The 27,228-nt window shown below is 38.1% G+C and overlaps 1 protein-coding gene across 3 annotated transcripts in view; it reads right to left on the reverse strand.

Moving 5' to 3' along the window:
* SPATA17 (spermatogenesis associated 17) overlaps window positions 1-27,228 on the reverse strand; it is a 226,374-nt gene that overhangs the window by 161,342 nt on the left and 37,804 nt on the right. For all 3 annotated transcript variants that reach the window (XM_053908969.1, XM_053908970.1, XM_019465641.2), the window contains one exon: window positions 26,860-26,963. In XM_053908969.1, coding sequence (XP_053764944.1) covers window positions 26,860-26,963 — 104 coding nt within the window. The remainder of the gene's footprint in view (window positions 1-26,859; window positions 26,964-27,228) is intronic.

A 27,228-nucleotide genomic window follows, 5' to 3' on the forward strand; every position in this document is an offset into this window, starting at 1 on the left:
ACCTGAGCCAAAGGCAGTCGCTTAACCAACTGAGTCACCCAGGCACCCCTAAACCTTCCATATCTTAACAAGAAAATACTATAATCAAAGGTCAAAATAAAACTGCTTTAAATAGGAAATAAGTCACATATATATGTGTGTGTGTGTGTGTGTGTGTGTGTGTGTATATATATATATATATATATATATATATATATATATATATTCTCCAAAAAATAAAGGCTTTATAAGTGTAAAACAACTTAGGCTCCACAACCTGAAGAGAGGGTAAGATTTTTAAAAATTAGGAAATGACACTTCATTTAAGGAAAGCATAATATAATAGCTAATACTGATAGTGTTAGATAGCTAACACATAATTATTAAAATAATTATGTGTGGATTTCTAGGAAGACAGTGAATGTGTTCTTTTGCCTACAGTCTGTTTCTAAAATCAGCTAAATGAATAAAAAGAAACAAAAGTATTGGCAAAAAAAACAAAAAAAAAAAAAACAAAAAAAAAGGAACATCATAAACTGAAGAAAATAAGTAGGAATTGAATGAATGAAGAATATTCAATTAAATTCATATTCAATTTGAACCATAAATATGGGATATTTTCCTTAGTCACAAAGTGAGTGTAGCATGTGAGAAATAACTGAACAAGTCTCAAGAACCTAGTAAGAGCTCCAACCAAGAGGGATAAAGACAGAGATAACCAGATACAGGACTAAAGGAGATAATTTGTAACCAAGTAATTTCTTTTTGTTGTTGATCACAGCTTCTGATCAAATTGAGACCAGATGGGAATCTGAGCTGGAGAATGAGGAAAAGTAGCCTGAGAGCTGCTAAATAAAATAAACTCAGAAAAGAAAAGAGTCTATGAGCAATGGAACTTCACATTGATCTTGCTTCATGAAATCAATATCCACAGTGACAGGAGGTCAATCAGGACTTGAGAGGACAGTGTCAAGGGCACAACTTCCCATTCCTCCAGCTTACCTTCCACCCTGCGTAAGACTGTTGAATGACTGAATGAGGAAACCGCCATCATTGAAAAACTACAAAAATTCTGAAACCCAATTAGAGATTTCAATAAAGTATAAAATTACTCTCAAAATATACTGCTTTCCTATATGTAAAAATAATACTAGAGAAGGGAGTAAGAGGACCCCAAGCTCACCTTGGCCCACAGGTACAACTAGGCAACACACACATGGGTGTAAATAACCCAGAAGATGACCTGAAGACTGGCACAACGAGCTCCACAACTACAAGTAGAGAAGAGGCCTTGTGAAAGGGTACAAAGAGCAGAGATGCAGTGGGGAGCTGAACCAACCCACCATGGGAGAGAGGAAGCCAAGCGAGGAGAGGGGAGAGAAACAGACTACCATGCCTGGGCCTGCATGGAGAAGACAGTCCCCATAACAAACCAGCTTTTGGAGCCAAATTCTGTGAGTTCTTAAAAACAGCAGAATTTAAGGCCTGGAATATTAAAAGTCAGTGGGCTGGGTTCTGGGAGGGCCTGGAGGCCGGTAGGAAGCTGAGACCCACCCTTAAGAAGATAGCACAACAAACAGCCTCCAGAGATACAGTTTAGAAGCAGCATTTTGAAAAACACCTGAGGCAAACAGGAGGGAGAGTTATTTACTCACAGCTTGTCTGGGAGGGGCAGGGTTCTCAGGGAAAATCCTCCATGGACAAAGGAGCAGGCTGGTGCCATTCCCCTCTCCCACCCTCCAGCATTAACATAGGGCCACCTGCTGTAACCAGCACAGCATAGACATTTACTATCTAACTTACTTACATCAGGTCCCAGCCCCCTGGGCTTCAGGGATCTGCCCCTTCCAAACAGGCCCTCCTCAGTCCCAGCTCTGCAGGTCCCCTCCCTCCGAAGACTACAGCAAATCTTACCAACACCACATTTCCTGACCCACACATTTTGCGGAATCCTGGTGACTTTGCTGGCAGGCTCCACGGAATACCTACACACCTCGTTGAAATGTGCACCCCACCCGTGTGCACTTTGTGCAGCCACCCCAGTGGCCCAGTCAGGTGGCAGCTACAGTGGCAGGTCTCACTTGGCAAGTGGATCCCTGGGTACCTTGTTAAGACTGCACACTCTATCCAAGTTGGGGACCAAACACTGCCTACAACAGGCAAAGAGATTCAACACAGACTACTGGACTGAAGGAAAAAGCAGCCAGGACACCACTGGACACACACAGCATATTTAGGAGACACCCCAAAAGTGCAAGGTTTTGGTGAACATAGGACATTGCACTGCAGAACATTACAGGACCTCTTCTTCATGAGGCCATTACTTTCAAGAGCAGGAGATGTAGCTGATTTTACTAACACAGAGAAACAGAGAGTTAGATAAAATAAAGAGACGGACGAATATGTCCCAAATAAAAGAACAGGGAAAAACCACAGCAGGAGACCCAAGCAAAACAGATATAAGTAATTTCCCTGATAGAGAATTTAAAGTAATTGCCATAAAAATACTCAATGGACTTGAGAAAAGAGTAGCAGACATCAGTGAGACGCTTAACAAAAGATAAAAAAGAACCAATCAGAGATGAAGAACACAATAAATGAAATTAAAATGCACTAGACAGAATAAACAGCAGGCTAGAGGAAGCAGAAGAACAAATTAGTGACCTGGAGGACAGAGTAATGGAAAATAATCAAGCTGAGAGGTGAAAGGGAAAAAAAAATATATGTAAAATGAGAATAGACTTAGGGAACTCATTGAGTCCATCAAGTGTAATAACATTTGTATAATAGGGATCCCAGAAGAAGAAGAGAGAAAAAAGAGGGCAGAAAATTTATTTGAAAAAATAATATCTGAAAACTTCCCTAATTTAGGGAAGGAAACAGATATCCAAATCCAAGAGGTCCAGAGATCCCCCAACAAAACCAACCCAAGCAGGTCCACACATAGTTATTAAAATAGTGAAAAGTAGTGATAAAGAAATAAATTGAAAAGCACCAAGAGGACAAAAGGCAGTTATATACTAGTGAAACCCCATAAGGCTATCAGAGGATTTTTCAGCAGAAAAAAGGCCAGGAGGGAGTGGCATGATATATTCAAAGTGCTGAAAAGAAAAAAAAAAAAAAATCTGCAGCCAAGAATACTCTATCCATCAAGGCTATCATTCAGAATAAAAGGAGAGATAAAGAGTTTCCCAGACAAACAAAAGCTAAAGGAGTTCATGACCACTAAACCAGTCCTACAAGAATGTTAAAAGAGACTCTTTGAGTGGAAAGGAAAGACCATAAATAAGAGTAAAAAAAAAAAAAAAAAAAAAAAAATGGAAGCATAAAAGCAGTAAAAATAAGTGTATCTGTAAAAATCAGCCAAGGGAATAATAGAATAAAAGGATATAAAGTATGACACCATATACCTTCAATATGGTGGGGAAAGGAGCAAAGGATGGGTTCAAACTTAAGCGACCATCAACTTAACATAGATTGCTACATGCAGAAAATGTTATATACAAACCTAATGGTAACCATAAATCAAAAACCAGTAATAAATATGCAAAAAATAAAGAGAAAGGAAACCAAGTATATCACTAAAGAAAGCCAGAAAACCATGAGAGAGAAGAGGCAAGAAAAGATCAGAGAAGAACTACAAAAACAACCACAAAACAAGTAATAAAATGGAAATAAATACATACCAATTGATAATTACTTTGAATATACTCCAATCATAAGACACAGGGTGACAGAATGGATAAAAAAATAAGACCCATCTATATGCTGCCTACAAGAGACTCATTTCAGACCTAAAGACACATGCAGATTGAAAGAGAGGGGACAGAGAAACACTTGGCATGCACAATGGATGTCAAAGGAAAGCCTGGGTAGCAATACTTACATTGGACAAAATAGACTTTAAAACAAAGAGTGTAATAAGAAACAAAAAAGGATACTACATGATAACAAAGTAGACAGTCTGACAGGAAGATATAATAATTGTAAATATTTATGCACCTAACATGCAAGCACCCAAATACATAAAACAGTTAATAACAAACATAAAGGAGCTATTCAATAGTAATCCAATAATAGTAGGGGACTTTAACACTCCACCTACACTGATGGACAGATCATCCAAACAGAAAATCAACAAGGAAGCAGTGGCTTTGAATGACACACTGGGCCAGATGGATTTAGCAGATATATTCCAAACATTCCATCCCTATACAGCAGAATACACATTCTTTACAATTGCACATGGGACATTCTCCAAAATAGATCAAATTTTAGGCCACAAAACAAGTTTCAACAAATTCAAAAAGAACAGTCATACCATGTGTCTTTTCTGATCATAACACTATGAAACTAGAAACCAACCACAGGAAAAAATCTGGAAAGAGCACAGATATTTGGAGGTTAAATAACATGCTACTATAAATGAATGGGTCAACCAAGAAATCAAAGAATAAAAAATTACATGGAGAAAAATGAAAACACAATGGTCCATAATCTATGGGATGCAGCAAAAGCAGTTAAGAGGGAAGTTTAAAGCAATATAGGCCTATCACAAGAAGCAAGGAAAATCTCAAATAAACAACCTAACTTTACACCTAAAGTAGTTAGACAAAGAAAAATAAACATAACCCAAACCTAGCAGAAGGAAGGAAATAAGAAAGATTACAGCAGAAATAAATGACATAGAAACTAAAAAATAGAGAGAGAGAGAACTGATCAATGAAATCAGGAGCTGGTTCTTTGAAAAGATCAGCAAAATTAGGAAGCTTCTAACCAGACTCATAAAATACACACACACACACACACACACACACACACACACACACACACAGAGAGAGAGAGAGAGAGAGAGAGAGAGAGAGAAAGAGAGAGAGAGAGAGTGAGAGAGAGGACTCATATAAAATCACAAATGAAAGAGGAGAAATAACACCACAGAAATATAAATGACCTAAAGGAATATTATGAAAAATTATATTCCAACAAATTGTACAACATAGAAGAAAAGGATACATTCCTAGAAACACATAACCTACCAAACTGAAGCAGGAAGGCATGGAAAATTTGAATAGACCAATTACTAGCAATGAAATTGAGTTAGTAATAAAAAAACTCTGAATAAACCAAAGTCCAGGATCAGATGCTTCAGAGAGTAATTCTACCAAACATTTAAAAAAGAGTTAATAAATTTACCCAAGGGATACAGGAGTACTGATGCATAGGGGCACTTGTACCCCAATGTTTATAGCAGCACTCTCAACAATAGCCAAATTATGGAAAGAGCCTAAATGTCCATCAGCTGATGAATGGATAAAGAAATTGTGGTTTATATACACAATGGAGTACTACATGGCAATGAGAAAGAACGAAATATGGCCCTTTGTAGTAACGTGGATGGAACTGGAGAGTGTGATGCTAAGTGAAATAAGCCATACAGAGAAAGACAGATACCATATGGTTTCACTCTTATGTGGATCCTGAGAAACTTAACAGAAACCCATGGGGGAGGGGAAGGAAAAAAAAAAAAAAGAGGTTAGAGTGGAAGAGAGCCAAAGCATAAGAGACTCTTAAAAACTGAGAACAAACTGAGGGTTGATGGGGGGTGGGAGGGAGGGGTGGGTGGGTGATGGGTATTGAGGAGGGCACCTTTTAGGATGAGCACTGGGTGTTGTACGGAAACCAATTTGACAATAAACTTCATATATTGAAAAAAAATAAAAATAAAAATAAAAAATAAAAAAGAGTTAATACCTATTTTTCTCAAACTTTTCCAAAAAATATGAGGAAGGAAAATTTCCAAATGCATTCTATGAGGCCAGTATTACCTTGGTAACAAAATGAGATAAAGAAAGACACCACAAAAAATAGAGAACTACAGGGCAATATCTCTGATGAACACAGATGCAAAATTCCTCAAAATATTAGCAAATCAAATCCAACAACACATTAAAAAAGTCATTTACCACGATCAAGCAGGATTTATTCTTACGATGCAAGGGTGGTTCAATATTTGCGAATCTATCAACATGATACATCACATCAACAAGGATGAAAACCATATGATCATTTCAATAAATATAGAAAAGGCATTTGACAAAGTAAAACATTCATTCATAAAAACCCTCCACAAAGTCAGTTTAGAGGGAACACACCTTAACATAATAAAGGTCATATATGAAAAACCCACAGCTAACATCATACCCAATGAAGAAAAACAGAGCTTTTCCCCTGAGGTCAGGAACAAGACAGGGATCTCCACTCACACCACTTTTATTCAACATAGTACTGAAAATCCTAGCCACAGCAATCTGACAATAACAAAAAATAGGTAAAAGTCATATGAATTGGTAAGGACGAAGTAAAACTTTTACTATTTGCAGATGACATGATACTATACATAGAAAACCTGAAAGACTCAACCAAAAAAATATTAGAACTGATAAACAAATTCATTAAAGTCACAGGATACAAAATCAATGTACAGAAATCCATTGCATTTCTGTACACTAATAATAAAGTAGCAGAAAGAGAAATTTAAAAATTGCATTCACAGTTGCATCAAAAATAATAAAACACCTAGGAATAAACCTAACCAAAGAGGCGAAAGGCATGTACTCTGGAAACTATAAAACACTGATGAAAGAGGGGCACCTGGGTGGCTCAGTTGGTTAAGCATCCGACTTCAGCTCAGGACATAATCTCACAGTTCATGGGTTCCAGCCCCGCATCAGGCTCTCCGCTGCCAGTGCATAGCCTGCTTTGGATCCTCTGTCTCCCTCTCTCTCTCTCTCTCTACCCCTCCCCTGCTCATGCATTCTCTCTCTCTGTCTCTCTCTCTCAAAAATAAACATTAAAAAAAACACAGTGATGACAGAAATTGAAAACAACACAAAGAAATGAGTAGTTATTCCATGCTCATGGATTAGGACAAATATTGTTAAACTGTCTATAGTACTCAAAGTAACCTACAGACTTAATGCAATTCCTGTCAAAATACTAATAGCATTTTCACAAACTAGAACAAATGATCCTAAAATTTGTATGGAACCACAAAAGACCCCAAATACCCAAAGAAATCTTGAAAATGAAAAACAAAACTAGAGGTATCACAATTCCATACTTCAATTTATATTATAGAGCTATAGTAATCAAAACGGTATGATATTGGTACAAAAATAGACACATAGATAAATGGAAAAGAATATAAAGCCAAGAAACCAACCCACAAATGTATGGTAAATCTTCAACAAAGGAGGCAAGAACATGCAAAGGAAAAAAGACAATATTTCAAGTAACAGTGTTGGGAAAACCGGACAGCTACATGCAAAAAAATGAAACTAGGACACTTTCTTCCAGCACACACAAAAATAAACTCAAAATGGATTAAGGGCTTAAATGTGAGACCTGAAACTGTGAAAGTCCTAGAAGACAGCACAGGCAGAAATTTCTCTGACATTGGCCATAGCAACATCTTTCTAGATATGTCTCCTGAGGCAAGAGAAATAAAAACAAACTATTGAGACTAAGTCAGGATAAAAAGCTTCTGCACAATTAAAGAAACAATAAAGAAAAAAAAAAAAAACTAAAAGGCAACCTATGTAAGGGGAAAATATATTGGCAAATGGTATATCTTATAAAGGGCCAGTATTCGAAACATACAAAATTTATACAACTCAACACCAAAAAAACAAAGCAAAACAACAAAGAGTCCAATTAAAAAATGGGCCAAAGACAGGAACAGACATCTCTCCAATGAAGACATCCAGATGGTCAACAGACATATGAAAAGATGCTCAACATCACTCATCATCAGGGAAATACAAATCAAAACCACAATGACATATCCCTTCACACCTGTCAGAATAGCTAAAATCAAAAACTCAAGAAATAACAAGTGTTGGCAAGGATGTGGAGAAAAAGAATCCTCCTGTACTGTTAGTGGGAATGAAAACTGGTAGAACCACTGTGGAGACAGTATGGAGGTTCCTCAAAAAATTAAAAATAGAAGCACCCTATAATTGCATCATCAGTAATTGCATCACTGTGTGTCTACCCAAAGAATATGAAAACACTAATTCGAAGGGATATATGCACCCTATGTTTATAGCAGCATTATTTACAATGGCCAAATTATGGAAGCAGCCAAGGGTCCACTGGTAGATGAGTGAATAAAAATGATGTGACACCCACACACCCACACCCACACAATGTAGTATTATTCAGCCAAAAAAAAGGAATGAAATCGTGCCATTTTGAGCAACATGGATGGATCCAGAAAGTATTAGAGTATTATGCTAAGTGAGGGACACCTGGGTGGTTCAGTGGGTTAAGTGTCTGACCTCATCTCAGGTGACGAGGTGAGTTCGAGCCCCATGTCGAGCCTGGAGCCTGCTTCAGATTCTGTGTCTCCCTCTCTCTCTGCCCCTCCCTGCTCACACCCACGCGCTCTCTCTCTCTCTCTCTTTCTCAAAAATAAACATTAAAAAAAAAGGACTGTGCCTTCTGCTTAAAGAGTATTATGCTAAGCGAAATAAGTCAGAGAAAGACAAATACCATATGATCTCACTCATATGTGGGATTTAAGAAACAAAACAAAAGAACAAAGTGGGGGAAAAAAGAGACAAACCAAAAAACAGACGCTTAAGTATAGAGAACAAACAGATGGTTACAAGAAGGGAGGTGGGTGGACGGGATGGGTGACATAGGTGAAGGGGATTAAGAGTACACCTCTCTTCAGGAGCACGGAGTGATATATGGAATTGCTGGTGCACTACATTGTACACTTGAAACTACTCTAACACTGTATGTTAACCACACTGGAATTAAAATTAAAAAAAAAAACAACACAGTAACTTAGAAAATGGAAGAGAACACACCATTAGCAAATATAATATAAACGTATGAAATTCCAAGGAAAAAGAGTTAGTAAAAAATATGTAGGCCTTGTATTAAGAAAATAATAAAATTTTACTGATGAACATTTTTTAAATGTCCACATAAATGAAGAGATGTACTTCATTCCTTAATAGGATAACTCAAATTATGAAAGTATTATTTTCCCCTGTTCTATTCTACAAATTTAATTTAAATCCATTTAGAATTCCAATTTGATATTTTTGAGACATACTAAAATGATTTATAATTTAGTTGGATGAAAATTAAGAAAAAAGAGCCACAGCACCTTCTGAAGAACGAAAATAGCTCAGCATCTTCTGAAATACCAAAATAGGTATTTAAGCCATGTGATACTATACAGCATTATAAGAGACAGATAAATCAAATGCATCAACACTCAAAAGATATACCTGGGTACATGTGAGGACTAGTATGTGACTAGATGACACTTACTAGTGAAAGATAATTGAATTACTTAATAAATACTATTGCAATAAACTGTTACCCATTTAAAAAATCTAAAGCCAAATTTCAGATTTACTCCTTATATTAAGTAGATTCCATTGGATTCAATATTGAAAGTTACAGAAGACACCCTACAATATGGGTGACTCTTTAAAGTCATACAAAGAAGAAATCAAAAAAGAAATTATCGATAAATATAATCACAGAAAAAAATAAAAGCTCAGCATGTTTCACCTTAAAGTCATGGGCAGACCTGTCCATCAGGTCTGGGTATCTCTGTCAACTAAACTAACTTACAAATTATCTTCCTTCAACACATCCAGCACTCAATGGTAGAGAAGGATTGAATTAAACACAGTAACAACCTTTCATTAGGATAAATGGAAAATGGGCAAGAAACAGCAGTTACTGATCCCTAGCAAGCGTTAAATCCTTTTACATAGGTATAGTGAAGCGTCTCTACTGGAGGTGTAGTTCCTTGAGCAGACAAACAGAATATTCCTGGTCTACTATACTCCATGACCACACATGAAGTAGGCATTGGAGACGATAAACTTCCGGGGGACTGCACCACTCTAGTGGCCCACTAACAGCCTGTTGGTACAAATTTGGGAACCTCATGTAAGCTTGAGGGTAGGCTGCAGCTGGCCAGGTTAGAATTCCTTTAGCAGCAAGCACCCTTGACAATACAGAGGCTTCTGGTTTCGTTGCTTCTGGTCAGTTTCCATGAGCAAGTAACCACAACCAAGGATCTTGCCTAGACATAGTTTTCAGGCCTACAGATTTATGGCCTTAGATACTGGCTTCTATGCTCGGCTACTTACTCAGTCTTTACCCTCCAGTGCTTCTATTCATCCAAAACAATAGACTGGGTTGCAAGACTGCAATTCACCAATCTGACAAATGTTTCTAGCTTGGATTTTATTCTTTAAATATAATAAACTTGGCTGGCATATAGTCTGATTCTGATAATTCCAATACTAAAGCTTTGTGATCCTGTTTTATTTATTTATTTATTTACTCACTTACTTACTTACTACTTCTCATTCATGATTTCCTCTTTTCCTAAGTCCCCGGTACTTTTACTATGCAGGTCAATGCATTTGAAAACTGATTTGTAAGAATAACTTTAGGCCTAGAGATATGGCATCCTCTCTTAGGCTTTTCATAAGATTTTGCCAGCTTCCTTGGTCAGTATTACTTTAGGAGCTTCTGTGTTCAAATTCAAGACTTGAGATTCCCTGAATTGCTCAGGTAAGTAGCAGTCTGACTGCAAATCTCTCATTAGGCTAGTTTGTTTCCACTTACTCAAAGGTTAAGACTTTTGTGGATTTTGGGTGAAAGAACAAGGGGAGGTTAATCAGAATTCCTACCTTTGGTTGCCCTGACTTAGAATTTGTTTTACTCTTTATCCTGCAAGGCTACCAAAAGCACAGTCCCTTCCTTCCTTCCTTCCTTCCTTCCTTCCTTCCTTCCTTCCTTCCTTCCTTCCTTCTTTCCTTCCTTTCCTTCCTTCCTTCCTTCCTTCTTTCCTTCCTTCCATCCTTCCTTCCTTCCTTCCTTCCCTCCTTTCCTCCTTCCTTCTTTCCTTCCTTCCTTCCCCGCGTCCTTCCTTCCTTTTCCTTCTTTCTTTCTTCTCTCCTTCTTTACCTCCTTCCTTCCTTCTCTCCTTGCTTCCTTCTTTCCTTCCTTTCCATTTATTTTTAAAGTTAGGCAAATGTTCTTTCAGATAGGCAAATGCCTTCAAGGCAAAAGCAGCTTTTGATTGTAGACTTATATCTCTGAGTTCCCATCTTTCACATTTTGACCAGTAAATTACCATGTTGACAGCTCTTTGATGTTCAGGTGTCATGAGGATGGTTGGTCTGAATTCTTAGCCATTATCAGACAAGATAATATCTTTATTCTGATATTTTTCTTGGGCTCACATGCCTATCAAGGCCTGGTGGTTATCTCTAGCTAAGGTCCTACTCTACCTAGCCAGTGCTAGTAACCACATCAGTTTGAAGTACAGGGCTAGTTGGGTTTTACAATACCACAAGGTTCCAAATGGTAAGATTCTCATTAAATACAAACTGCATACAGAGAGCACTTCCCTTAGCAAAGCAGTAAATACCTTCCATCTCTGCTTGCAGACTAGCTACGTCTAGTCCAAGTTCATCTATTTCTCATAGAAATTTGCTGAAAGAGGAAAGGAGGCAGCATACACCAATATTGTGAAATGCACCTATTTCAATTAATGCCACGGCCTCGATTGTTAATTATCTATATCACATGGTAGAACAGAAGGGATTTGAAAATATATTTAACACTACATAATAATGGTTTTTAATCTGACACAAAATCGCCTCCAATGGTCAAATTCCCATTTAGTTCTATTACTTTTAATACTTAATTTCATTGGGCATGACCAAGTCATATGGTACTTGAGCTGCAAGAAAGTCTAAGAAAGTGAGTTTCTCATTTTCTACCTCCAGCAGCAGAGAAGGCAATTCATTCATAAGAGGTTTGTAATGGGATGCTATATGTCACAACTGAAACATGACTGATACAACTGGCAATAATTCAAAAGTACAAAGAGGCTATCTGTTTTGATTTTTTAAAAATACGGAGTTTAATCTCCAAATCTACCACTACCTAGTTGTATGAGCTTACCCAAATTACTTAAACTCTGAGTTTTAGTTTTTCATCTTCAAAATATAATAATATACATCCCCAAAAAAGTTTGTATAGATAGGTAACATACAAAACAGCATGCACACAATAGGTGCTTAGTAAATATAATTTACTGTCATTAGTCTATTTACTGAGTTTGTCATTGCTTACAATGTCTGAATTTGTCCATATAAATTTTTAGCTTGATACTCATGACATTTCTGATTACTACATACCAGATTGATCTTTCTGTGATTGTTATTTACCAAAAACACATAGATGTGATATACTAACAGCCAGAAATTCTTGATGAGTCTGTAATTAAATATTTCTTTTATGTTTTGTACCACTTAACCACTCAGTTATAATGCTTTTTGTCTACATTGTGCATGTGTGTAAAAAGGAAGTTATTACCAAGTATGTACCCAACATGGATAGACTATGTATATTCCAGATCTTATTTCTTACATTAGTATTTTCCCATGTTAATTTTAACTTTATATTTTTTCATTTTTTTAACGTTTATTTATTTTTGACAGAGAGAGAGAGACAGAGGCTGAGCGGGGGAGGGGCAGAGAGAGAGGGAGGCACAGAATCCGAAGCAGGCTCCAGGCTCCGAGCTGTCAGCCCAGAGCCCGACGCGGGGCTCGAACTCAAAGACCGCGAGATCATGACCTGAGCCGAAGTCGGACGCTCAATCGACTGAGCCACCCAGGCGCCCCTAATTCTAACTTTAAAATGAAGTTGGTACAAGTTCTGAAGAATCCATATGTGACAGCATACAGAAGGCCAATACCAACACTATTTTGTAGGTTTTTACTCTAATAGCTCCTATGTTGATTTCGGGGGGTTGTGATGTTACCAGTCTGAGAAGACATGCTTATTGCCCTCATGTTTCTATTTCTTTGTCAATTAAAGCTCAATTGGAAATGCACTGCCTAGATAGTTTAATGTATTAAGTCTTCAACTCCAGAGAACTAGAAATCTCTTTAGTATTGTGTTTCCCTGATACACAACGTTAAGTGATCTCAATGTTCTTCAGTTTTGTCATTAGCCTAATACATTTGTTGCCTCTGTATGTTTTTATGCCAGAGAAAGATTACTTAAACAGTATAATGGTGGTCATATTGAGGGTCCCAGATAACCACTATAAAGATGAGACATTATGCTCAAATCTTTCGAATTGAGTTTCCTAGAAACTAGATGAATATTCATAAAAATCACTCCACATTTTTTGCTTTATCCTTGAAAACAAATGCAAATTGGCAGACTACAAAGACAGCATTTAACACAAATATTGATATAAATATTTTGAAACGGCAAGCTGTTAGCTGTGAGTTCTGGATGGTGACCATCTTCATTGGGAACAAACACTGATAGTTTAACAGGAAATACAACATAGAGAGAGGAACTCCGAAGTTTAGAAACCAAGAATTTCTCATTGTTCAACTGGAAGTTGTTCACATGTAAATAATAGCAATAGGCAAAGAACAGAAAGTCAGTTTTTAATACGCCAAGTTAAGAGTATGGACGTATGGATTTCGGAATAACCAAGGAAACCAAGCACACGGCCCAGCTCATATCAATACAGAAGAGCTGCGCAGGGATCCTGAAAGAACTGGAGGCTGTTTTTACACGTGTCATTTCATAAAAGTCAAAAAAGCATTTTCATAGCCATTCCTTCTCCGATTTAGTATTTTGGCAAGCATGTCAATGAATCCAGGAACTCTTAAATATAATATTAAAATTAGAATGATGGTCCTATTAATGATAAATCCATTAGTCATTCTTCTCCAAAACTATGAAGGATTCAATTTAGTGATTTGAGACGGTGCTGTCACCTCTGGGAAAACTTTTTCTACCAATGGGAATGCAAGGCAGCCTTTATGTTTCAGGAGTATATATTTCAATAACATATTTAGTACTATAAATATTTTTAAATTTTTATGATAGACTTTAGATGGAGGGTTTTAAATACATAATAATAATATGTGCATATATATATCTACATATATATCTTGATTTACATGTATTATCGTATTCATCTTGGTCTCAGGGTCACGGTAAGTGATAATTTTATACCATATACTTTATCGTGAATCCCTTATGCCATAGATTAGTTTCATTTAAATTCTTCTAGCAGTTTATAAATTTATAAAATTCAAAGTACTCTGGGTTTTGAGGTAAATAAATATATAGATTTGTGCCTTTTAAATGTATTACCAGGTTAGGGGTGCCTGGGTGGCTCAGTCAGTTAAGCGTCTGACTTCGGCTCAGGTCATGATCCTGCGGTCCGTGAGTTTGAGCCCCGCGTCAGGCTCTGTGCTGACAGCTCAGAGCCTGGAGCCTGTTTCAGATTCTGTCTCCCTCTCTCTGCCCCTCCCCCACTCATGTGCACGCACGTGCTCTCTCTCTCTCTCTCTCTCTCTCTCAAAAATAAGTAAATATTAAAAAAAAAATTTAAATGTATCACCAGGTTAAACAAATGATATCAGATTTAAAGGGAAACTCGAAATCTTCTAGTTTGTCATCAAATTCAGAAATCCTTTCTCCACAAGTCATTTTAGTTGAATCTTTCTATCAGACGTTTTATACCTCACAAGTCAGCCTTTCCCGAATAGCTTTAATTATTGGAAATATGTTTTTCATGTTGCACTATAATCTACCTGTTTGCCTTAATTTTTTTCCCTTTTTTCTAACACCTAATATTCCAAGTTGTTTTATTCCGGACACAGAGTTTTTGGTTACTGTTCACCACAAATAGTGGCATGCAGAATTTATGCACCAAATGTAGTCCAAATGAGGAAATTAAAAAAAAAAAAAAAATTAATGTTTATTTATTTTTGAGAGAGACACACAGAGCACAAGTTGGGGAGGGGCAGAGAGAGAGGGAGACACGGAATCTGAAACGGGCTCCAGGCTCTGAGCTGTCAGCACAGAGCCTGACACGGGGCTCAAAACCACAGACCGTGAGATCATGACCTCAGCTGAAGTCGGTGGCTCAACCGACTGAGCCACCCAGGCGCCCCCAAATGAGGAACTTTTACTTCCTAAGGTATTTCTATCGTTTCATTAGTTTTGCATACACAAAAAATAGTGTAAGATAGCAGAAAGTGCACTATCCTTGACATCATAAGATCTAGAATCCCATCTCAGTTCTACTACGATGTAGCATTTATCCATGAGCTACTTATCTACAATGGCCACACGCTTTTGTTTCTTCAGCACATATACACTGGGCATGCCAGCATCCAGGTATCAATCACTTTAGGTGAAAGATCAAAGTTGTGCTCTCTGAAGAAACTAGAGAAAAAGCATAGGGCTTAGAATATAGTACCTGGTGGGTGCGAGGCACAAGAAACCTTCTCTCACCCTCATGCAATTGCAGCTATAACATCTACTCCCTCAATAAAGCAACAGAAGTTTCTTTGGAGAAACTACATAGCCTAAAAGAAAGACCTCCACATACTGGCATTTGGTCATCCCCTAGTAAAAGGAACCGGCTCCCTGACTAATCACTTGAAAAGCAAATGAAACCTACGGGTCAACAAAATCCGCTCATGTATTGATACGCTGATCACCCTCAAGTATAAACACACACACACACACTCCCCCACACCCCCCCCCCCACATTTGTGTGAGGATCAATTCTACTATAAAAGTGAAGAAAAAAAAAGAAGAAAAACTAAAAATACCCTGGAGGAAACTGAGAACACAGAAACTGAATAAAACTCTAAACTCATGTTATTACCTATGCTGATTACCTTTCATTTGCTACACCCCCAATTCATTCTACCCACTTCTGTGCCTTGCACTACTACCCAAAAGGCTAAGCTCTGCCAACTGTATTATTTTGGCTAGTTTTCAGCTGGATTTAGTCTAACAGAAGACTAAAGTTCAGCAGGAGGAAACTGGGGGTATTTTTACCTCATTTTCTTCTCCCCGTGGGTGTCACACTCTTCTGGTAAGAACTGCGTTCCTTAACTAGTGTGGGTCGTGGCAGGGGTGGAGCTCGTAAACTTCTCCTTGGCTCTTCCCATTACCATTAATGCTATTGCTTCACCTTAACCCTTTGGCCCCGGCAGTAGCAACAGCCCAGTGTTGCCAGTCTCTGAATGCCAAATCACCTTTCACTGTGCCCTTAACCCTGCCTGTATTTCTGAAACCATCCTTTCATTTAACTCCCCTTATTTGAGAAATAAATCCTGAGGTGGATTCTCCTTCCTGCCAACACCTTAACTGTGCTAGCACTTTTAGAGAAATATGAGATATTTCATTAATAAGAACAGAATATTATGAAAGAAGAAATGATCCAAACAGTAGCAATATTTACTGAAAGTTAAAAATTACTGCTAAAATAAAAATTTCAGTAGGGTAGGAAGGAAGCCTCTCACAAATATAGAATGGAAAAACAAAGGCCCAAGTTGAAGGGAGTAGGGGCAGAAAGGTTTAAGAGCTTATTAGCACATTACTTCTGGAGGTCCAACATCCAACCAATAAGAACCACATGGAGAAAGAATAGAAGAAAACAGAAGTGAAGAAATTATCTCAGAAATAATGTAAGAAAAGATCTTAGAACTACAGGATCCATTGATTGCTCAGAACAATGGGTGCGAAATACCCATACAAGTCCTAATTCTGAAAAATTGCAAAAGCTTTAGGGGAAAAAATTCAAAATAACCTACAATGGCCATAAAAAATGTACTACTGAATCCACCAACATGATCATAGCAAGGTCACACCTCTCTCAGCCAGTGACTGAGGTAGGATTATTCTGGCAAGACAGCAGACTCCTCCAAAGGGTAACTGTGTCTTGTGAACAGCCCATTAGCCCTTCTTGAAAATGTACTGCAGTCCCAATCTCTTCCCAATGTTTTTTCTTTCTTTCTTTTCATAGGTGTCACACTGATATTGTGGACTAAAGGTTTTCTCCACCTTCTCCTGCTTCTTCCCTCCAATAAACCTCCAGTACATCCTATACATCTGGTTACATCTTAGTAGTTGCTTCTTTGTGGACTTGAACTAACACGCATTGAAAAAAAATAGATCACTTTCAAAGGAAGGAGAAACAGATGAATAAGTAGTTAGCAATTTTGAATACTGTAAAACAATGGAACATTTGTCTTCAAAACTCCGAGGGCAAATGATCTACAATCCAGGATGTTTTATCCAGTCAAACTACTAATGAAGTCTCAGGATAGAACAAGACATATTTAGGAGAGCCTGGGTGGCTCAGTCAGTTGAGCGTCCAACTCTTGGTTTCAGCTCAGGCCATGATCTCATTGTTTGTGAGTTCAAGCCCCACATTGGGCTCCACTCTGGCAGTGCAAAGCCTGATTGGAACTCTCTCTGTGTCTCCTTCTCTCTTTGCTCCTCCTTTACATACTCTCTCAAGAGAAATAAACTTAAAAAAAAAAAGTATAAGACATATTTAAAACAAGCAAGGACTCCCAAAATTGTCTTACATGCACATTAGTATAGCAGTTATTCCAAAAAAAGAAAATAAATCATAAAAAGATATCACAGATCCACAAAATAGTGAGTTCAGCCCACGTAAAAGAAAGTTAAGAGATGTCTTCTCAATAAATCTGCATCATGTCTAAAGAAAATGTGGTCTGTTTGGAACAGGATGATGGAGAGGACAAAGAGGGCAGGCCCCAGAGGAAAGGGGACTTAATGAATTTCCTTTTTTTTTTTTTTAAATTTTTAACGTTTATTTATTTTTGAGACAGAGAGAGACAGAGCACGAATGGGGGAGGGTCAGAGAGAGAGGAAGACACAGAATCCGAAACAGGCTCCAGGCTCTGAGCAGTCAGCACAGAGCCTGACGCGGGGCTTGAACTCACGGACTGTGAGATCATGACCTGAGCGAAGTCGGACGCTTAACCAACTGAGCCACCCAGGCGCCCCCTTAATGAATTTCCTAATAGGAGAGAATACCTGGAAAACAATCAATGGCAGATATAATTTGCATATGGGAAAGAAGAAAAAAATGAGAAAAATAGAAATTAATTAAAAAAATGGAATAAAGTAAATATATTCATCCTACATTAATTGCCTTTGCAAGGAACTCTACTTCTGTAATCATGATCATGTAAACACTGATACTGATTTATCTAAAAATAGATGGAAATGGAGGTGAAAAGAATACAGGAGTTAAATCCTCATTTACCATATTATGTGAAAGTGATTTAAAAGATCAAATAAGTATATAGTTTAGAAACAGTTGGTGTAAAAAGAACTGAAAGAAAAATGTGGTTAAAACTAGGAATCTAGTAAGGATATGGCAAAGCAATTCTTTTATCTATTATAAACATTTGGTGATAGGCAATATATCTAATAATATGCATGTATTATGTTGATATATTTTCCTTTTTCCTTTAAAAAGGTAAAATAAGTTTTTTTTAAAAAAAAGGTAAGTTGTGGGGTGCCTGGGTGGCTTGGTCAGTTAAGCGTCTGACTCTTGATCTCAGCTCAGGTCATGATCTCACAGTTTGTGGGACTGAGCCCTGCCCTGGGTTCTGTGCTGGCAGCATGGAGCCTGCTTGGGATTCTCTCTCCCTCTCTCTCTTCCCCTCTCCTGCTTGTGCTCTCTGTCTTTCTCTCTCTCTCTCAAAACAAATAAATAAAACATTAACAAAGAGACGTTATGAATTCATTTATTGCATCTTTCCCGACTTTGTACTATGTTCCATTCTTTGCTTTTCCTTCCAGCTCTCTGAAAGATAATTTTTAGCCATGATTTAAGGCACTGATGATTTAGATGTACTCAGCAATTAGTGTTTCTATAAATTTATTGATTTGATTTGATTTGATTTGATTTTAGAGAGAGAAAGAATGCGAGGGAAGAGGGAAAGAGAGAGAATCTTAAGCAGGCTCAGTGCAGAGCCTGATGCAAGACTTTATCCCACGACCCTGGGATTATGACCTGAGTCAAAATCAAGAGTGGGAAGGTCAACCAACTGAGCCACCCAGGCGCCCCTCTATAATTCCTTAAAATACACAAGCTAGTTTAAAAAAAAATGTTTATTTACTTTGACTTAAAAATAGCCTAATATAAAATTGAATGCTTTTTATAACATTATAGGGAATTACATGTTTACAAACATTTGCTTTTTCTTTCTACTTTGTCCTTCATGATAATAGCTGTTATTTGTTGAGTGTCAAATATATGATCAGTGTTTCATGTACTGTGTGCCTCACAGAAATGCTGCAAAGTAAAGACTGCTGCTCCAATGTGCAGATGAAGAAACCTAATTTCTGTAAGATTAAGTCACTAGCTCAAGTTCGCACTACTAGAAAGTGGCATGACTAATCCACATCAATCTGATTCCAAAGTCAATGTTCCTAACTACTCAGTTCTTAAACTTGTTTCCCTACAGCTTTCATGAGGTACCCAAGAGCAATGGAAACCTATGTCTAAACAAAAACTTGTGTATAAAGGTTCATAGCATCATTATTTATGATAGTCAAAAAGTGGAAACAACTCAAATGTCCATCAAGTGATAAATGGATAAGTAATATGTGGTTTATCCATAGAATGAAATATTAATTAGCAAGGAAAAGAAATGTAGTATTGTTATATGCAACAAAAGAGATGAACCTTGAAAACATCAGGCTAAGTGAAAGAAACCAGTCAAAAAAAAAACACCACACTGTAAGATTCAATTTATATGAAATGAGCACAAACGCAAGTCTCTAGAGGTAACACATAGATTGGGGCTGAGTGGGGTTGGGAAAAATGGGGAGGTGACTGCTAAAGGGCACAGGATTTCTTTTTAAGATAATAAAAATGTTTTAAATTGATTGTGGTGATAGTTGCACAATTTTGTGAATAAACTAAGCACTAAGGGACATTGCACTTTAAATGGATAAACGGAATGGTATATTAATTGGATCTCAATAAAGCTATTACAAAAAAAATCAAAATAAATATATACCTTAAAAAAACTCCCATGATACTTTAAAAGATAGGAAAGAATAACAGCCATGAAAATCTTTGTAGCCAAACCATGCTGTACAAAATCAATATGCTGAAAGATTTTGATTCACTTTGATGAATGACAAATTAACGTTCAAAACAGTGCTATTGTTGCAGTGTTAACCACCAAAATCTACCTTGAAGGATTAAAATTGGGGAAATATATTACTTCTAGCTTAAAAAAAGTACAGTATTCTGTACCTCAAGCTAATAATGTTTTATTAATGCTACCAATCTGTAACTCTGTAGCTAATTTTTAATTTCATTCTATAATTTTCTTACTCATAATCTGGGGCAACTTTTTGTATATCAGGCTAGATATTACAAAGGAACATGTCTGCCAATTTCAAATTAATCAATTTCATTTATCTTTGCGATGTCTGCTCTTAGTTACAAAAATACATTTTTGTATACTTTAACATAAATTTTTTTACTATTAACTATATAATAAATAAACAATTTCTAGTAATAAAAGAGCAGATAAACTAGAGGTAAGCCTAATGCTGTCTGATATTCTACATAATTCAAATCAAGCATATTCGGATGTAGGGGCACCTAGGTGGCTCAGTTGGTTAAAGATCCGACTTCAGCTCAGGTCGTGATATCACAGTTTGTGGGTTCAAGCCCCATGTTGGGCTCTGTGCTGACAGCTCAGAGCCTGGAGCCTGCTTTGGATTCTGTGTCTCCCTCGCTCTCTGCCCTTCCCCCACTCACACTTTGTCTCTCTCTCTCTCTCTCTCTCTCTCTGTCTCCGTCTCTTTCAAAAATAAACAAACATTAAAAATATTCTGATGTAAAATACATTTTATTAACTTTTGTCCTATAAATTTTATCCCACCCAAAGATAGAGGAATGCACTAGATCTTTTATTTTCTTTTAGAAAACCCAGAAACTATACATTTTAATCCTTCCTGGTATGAGAAATCAGGATACATCATAATTGCTTTGATACAATATTAAAGTTGAAATATAATCTTGAAAAGACATCACTTAAAAATACTGCCATAAGTAAATGGTAGGGTAACTTTTGTCCAAGGCAAAATGCTGAAAATTAACATGTTTATTGAACAAATTCTATATGCAAGGCACAATGTGGAAAGCATGCTGTAAGAGGGTCTCTAACAATCCCTACTCTTGTGTTCATCCCTTTGTGTAATCCCACCCTGTAAGTGTAGGAAGGACCCAGTCTCTTGCTTCCCATGAAGAGAATACAGCTGATGAGACGTCACATCTGATATTAGGTTATCAAAAGAATGTGGCTTCTGTCTTCATGTTTTTTTGTGTCTTCTTGTTCACCTGCCAATTCCCATGTTATCAGCTGCCCTACAGGGAAGCCCATTTGGCAAGAAACCAAGGGACGCCAGTGCAACAGCCGGAATAGTTGAGGCCCGTGTGACTGAGGATCGTCCCCAGCTGAGCTCTTGTATGACTGACAGCTTGACTGCAGAGTCACAAGAGACTTGAGCCCTGGCCGGGAGCCCTTCCCAGACTCCTGGCTGACAAAATGATGAGCTAATAAGTGTGCATTAGTTTAAGCTACTTTACATGTAATTTGTTATGCAGAAAAAGGTAACTAGAGTCCTGATTCTAATTATTTTCAATGAAAAAAAGAACAAAACACTGTGAAGAAATAATCCAAACAAATGTATCGTATGTTCTTCTATGAGAAGGAAAAGAATACTATCTCTATAAAATTAATGACCCTGATGATGCTTTTAATACTCACCAGGCTACTTAAATATAACTATTGTGAAAAATACAATCAAACATGAGTGCCAACACACACATATAATCATTCTGCCGCTGTTCTTAAAAGGGACATCTACTCCAATGTTCTCAGAAAAGCAGTCAAACTCTTTAATATGGCCCAAAACGCCGTGTTATGGTGTGGTTCCTGCTCAACTGTCTGGATTTATCTTTAGCTGATCCTTCTCTCATCTTCTACGCATCAACCTCAGTGACATTTCCTGTGCTAATGTCCTAATTTCTACACAACCTTCAGGGTTCAGCTTCACAGCCTCTGAGAGATGTCCCTAACCCCTAGGCTCCCCCTCCTACTCTGACCCACACTAGTCACTTTTGCCTTAGATGTTCCTCTTCTGTGCTTCCTCTATGGTACCCTATAGCTTACTTTCGTTGTATGTATAAAACTGCGTATGTAACAGAAAGGAAATAAATTGTGATTTATTTTAGAAAGTTAACTGTATATTTCCAATTTTGAGATAGGAGCAAATTTATCTCTACCCATTCCTCTCTTAAACTTCCTTAAGAAAAGAAAGGCAATAAGAAAATAAAAGGAAACCCTATCATCGGTAAAATCAGAAACACTTAAGGGTAATATACATGAAGAAGGGCCACCAAGAGGAGTGAAAATTCAACCAGGATTAGAGATGTCATGGAGACAAGATACCTCAAGATGCAGATTTCAGACTGAGACTGCCAAATGCAAAATTTGCAAAAATAGGTGGCATACTCTGAGGAGGAAAAAGAGTAATGCCCTCCTTGCTCATAATAAGATTGTAGAGCAAAACTTGACTGTGGCAGATTTCCTAAACCACCCGCGGGAGTGGCTGAGGAAGTAGGACTAAATGAGGAAATGCACAGGCATGCTATCTTTGCTGCAGACCTCTAAGAAAGAGTAGAGTATGAAAGCAGTAAGGGGTCCTGCAACTGACCAACACTGTCAAAACAAACAACAAAAACTAAACCAGTTCACATAAATAGAGACACATGCATGCTATCTGCAGGGCTATACTCTGAGCCAAGGAGGCCTCCTAACACCCCAGAGCGCTCCTTTGGCCCAAGGAGACCTCCTAACACCCCCAGAGCACTCTTTGGCCCTTCCCCAACACCCCATTCCACAACCCTAGAAATTTCCTCAAAGGGGTAAGTGTCTTTTTGCATGTTAGTGAGATGACTAATGAATGCTAATGAGGATGGGGGCTAGCTACCAGGGGAACCAATCATGTGATTAGAAGATTGGGACTTTTAGCTCCACCCCTCTGCCTCTGTGGAGGGGAGAGGGGTTAGAAGTTTGAGTTGATCATTAATGGTCAAAGATTTAATCAAGCTTCCTTTTAAGAAAGCTTCCATAAAAATTCCTCAATTTATAGAATTCAGAGATTTTCTGGGTGGCTGAACACATGGAGGTACCAGAGGGATGGCCGGTCCGCCCCATCTTTGCACTATGCATCTCTTCCACCGTTTCCGAGTTGTATCCTTTTATAATAAGCCAGTAACCTAGTAAATAAACTGTTTTCCTGAGTTCTTGAGCAGTTCTAGCAAATGACTGATCTTCAGGAGGAGGTCCTATGGATCTCTGATTTGTAGCCAAGTTGGACAGGAGTTGTGGGTAACCTGGGGACATACCACTTGCAATTGACATCTGCAGTTTGGGTGGGATGGGGAATGAGAGTCTTGTGGGACTGAGCCCTTAACCTGGGGATCCGATGCTATCACCAGAGAAGTCATTTTACTTTTTGTTTTTAATGTTTATTTTTGAGAGAGAGAGAGAAAGACACAGAGTGTGAGCAGGGGAGGGTCAGAGAGAGAGGGAGGCACAGAATCCGAAGCAGGCTCCAGGCTCTGAGCTGTCAGCACAAAGCCCAAGGTGGGGCTCCAACTCACAAACAGCGAGATCATGACCTGAGCCAAAGTTAGCTGCTTAACAGACTGAGCCACCCAGCCCCCCCCCCAGATAATGGAGTTAAACTGCAGGACACTTAACTGGTGTCTGAGATTGCCTGGCATGGATAACCCACACATTGGTGACTAGAAGTATTGAGCATTGAGTAGACAGGAAACAGGGTAGTATTTTTCCTTTTCAAACGCCATGCCGTATGGTCACACAGTTCATCTAATATAGCAAAACCCTGATAACAATACCTGTAAATTATAACACGAGAAAGAAAATTATAACTAATCATACATACAAAAGTGAATATAAGTATCCTATATAAAATACTGATATAATTACTAATAAATCAAAAGAATAACAATGGCTTAGTTAAAGATATTCCTAGCACACAATGATGGTTTAATATGAGTATATCTCCTCTGTTCCTCCCAGTTCAACAGACAGCTCCGTATTCTTGTGCAGTGCCAGTCACATTCCTGACACACAGTGGTGAAGGTCCCAGTAAACAGATTTGGCCGTATTTGGTGCCTGGCCGTACGGCTGCTTTTAACTCTGGCAAAGTGGATACAGTTGCCATCAGCGACACCTTCACTGACCTCAGCCTACATGATCTACCTGTTCCAGTATGAGTCCACCCATAGCAAATTCAGTGGCACAGCCAAGGCTGAGAATGAGAAACTTGTTATCAACGGAAAAAAGCCAATCTCTATCTTCCAGGAACAAGATCCTGCCAACATCAAATGGGGTGATGCTGGTGCTAAATACATCGTAGTGTCTATTACTACATAGTAGTGTCTTCATTACTATGGAGAAGAAGGCGGGGGCTTGAAGGGTGGAGCCAAGAGGGCCATTTTCTCTGCTGATGTCCCCATGTTTGTGATTGGCATGAACTACGATAAATATGTCAGCAACGCCTCCTGCACCACCAACCGTGTGACCCTCTGGCCAAGGTCATCCGTGGCACTGTGGAGTAATTCATGACCACAGTCTGCGCCATCACTGCCACCCAGGAGACTGTAGGTGGCCCCTCGGCCCCTCTGGGAAGCTGTGGTGTAATGGCCAAGGAGCCCTCCAGAACATTATCCTTGCTTCTATTGGGTCCGCCAAGATTGTGGGTAAGGTCATCCCGGAGCTGAATGGGAAGCCCACTGGCATGGCCTTCTGTGTCCTCACCCCGTAAGTGTCAGTCATGTATCTAACCTGTCGCCTGGAGAATGCAAATACAATGACACCAAGAAGGCATCCGAGGGCCCCCTCAAGGGCTTCCTGGGCTACAATGAGGACCAGGCTGTCTCCTGCAACTTTAACTGTCACACTCACTCTTCCACCTTTGACGCAGGGGCTGGCATTGCCCTCAGTGAAAACTCTGTTAAACTCATTTTCAGGTACAATGATGAATTTGGCTATAGCGACCCGATAGTGAACATTATGGCCCATAGGGCCTCCAAGGAACAAGAGTCCTCTGGACCAGAAGCCCCAGTGAGAGCATAAGAGGAAGAGAGAGACCTTCAAGTGCCAGGGAGTCTTTGCCCCAGCTCATTCCCCAGTACGTGACAATCTCTCACCCTGTGTGCTGTTTTCATCCCAGACCCCCTGAGGAAGAGGAAGGGCTTTGAGAGTCCTGCCATATCATGTAAATTACATCAATAAGTTACACTGTAACCGGCCAACAGTTTTATTTATTAAGAAAAATACACTTTATAACATGTCAAAAGGTCAGAAAGGAAAAACTTCATATATAATTATATTAGCAGATAATGCAAAAGCATTTGCTATATCCAGCTTTCTATTCTCACTTAAAAACTCAGAGAGGTAGAAAAAAGAGTAAGTCTGTAATATGGTAAAGAATATCAGACTAAAGCTAATTGTCAGCACTGATACACCAGATTCCTTGGTAACTAAAGATATACACAGTAAAACCAGGAAGAAAATAAGGATTAATGGAAATACTTGTCTAATAGGAAACACAGGGCTTTTCAAAACCCGCCTTTCGCTTATTTGTCTCTTTGAGGACCTTCTCCTACTCAGTGGTGGGACTAGGGTGAAGTAAGAGAGGCCTTTCCAGCGTAAAATTTAAGGATGCCCTCTTGGTTGTACAAGTGCAGTGCTGGCATTTGCATGACCCTGCCAGTAAGCGCCTCTTCAGTTTTTGTGCCTTACGAGCCTTCCTTGTCTTATCTTAGTCCTAGCCCTGCTCGAATTCCCTCTCTTGCATATTCTGCCAGCTCTTTGCCCCCCTGACAGGCTCATGCCATCCATTTGCAGAGAACCAGCCCATCTCCAGGACTTTGGATTTCTTAAGCAAGAAATTAAAGAGCAGTCTGCTGTGGTCCACATGTTTCTGAGTTTTCCATCTTCTCCAACTGACCGAATCCTATTGCAGCCCTCTCAAATCTTCTTCTTTTCCAAAGAAATCAACTTCACGAAGAGCCAACACTTAATCTCCAAAGACCAGATCCTCTTATATATACAACTTATCCCAGTTTAAAAGTTGGAAAAATCAGTTTTCAGATATTTCTTAGAATATATATAGCTTTAGGGTCTCAGGCAAAATCTTATTTTAACAATTTATTGTGCCACTGTTCTCTCCAGTTCAAAGAATTTTAAGAGTGCAGTAAGATAACGTAGGTGAAAAAAATTAAATACGTAAATGGCAACTGTTATTAGTTACTCTTTCCTTCTTTATCTAAACATATTATAAGCTTATGGTCACCTATATGTTATTAGAATGGAGCATATTATAAGAGGAAAAAACTATATTTGAAGTTATATGAAAACTTAGAGTTTTGGTAAAGTTGACTGAATAGTGTGTTACAATAGCTTTACTTTGCATAAATCTACAAAAAACATCATCCTATGACCTAAATCCAGGTGCTTTCTATGTGTTCAAAGAAGTAAAAGCTGACAGTAAAGCAGTCCATTTTAATTATGTTCCATGGTATTTCATCTATGGAATCATTTTACAGATAAATCCATCTCAAAATGAGATAACTTTACTGAAACTATTTTTCATAGAACCAAGAAAGGCCTACTGTACACATAAATAATCTAATTTATAGTCAAGAGTACAATATATTTTAAAATATCAAAACAACAAATTTTTAAGATAAATAGAATCATATATCTCTCCCTTATTAATAAATTTGTACCTAAAATATCACTGAGTTCTAGTAAGTATTTCTAAGTATGGTAATGATCAATATCTGTCAAGTAACCTTTCTAAAATTTTCACTAGTAGACCACTCACCTAATTGCATCATTGGTCTCTGAAACAGCCTTCAGGTACTCCTTCAAATAAAAATAATTAAAGCAGTATTTCCGAATTCGATAGCCTCGCCATCGCTTCTGAATCTATTGAAGTAAACAAAAATACACCTGTGAACATTTTTAGTGAAAACATTAACCGGTCTTCAAAATCAAGGTAATGATGGATGATACCTCACATCAAATAAAGTCTTAGGCTTTTCCAGTAGCATAACAGTATATATAGTTGCAAATGTAAATTGTATTCATAGATCGAGAATTCATATTCATAAAATATTGAGAAACAGAACACACTTATAGGTTATTATATTTTAAAACATTTATAATTTTTCACAAACACTATATGTAAAAT

Source organism: Panthera pardus, unplaced genomic scaffold (genome assembly GCF_024362965.1).
Source record: "Panthera pardus isolate Hobbes unplaced genomic scaffold, ASM2436296v1 HiC_scaffold_21, whole genome shotgun sequence".
NCBI lineage: Eukaryota > Metazoa > Chordata > Mammalia > Carnivora > Felidae > Panthera > Panthera pardus.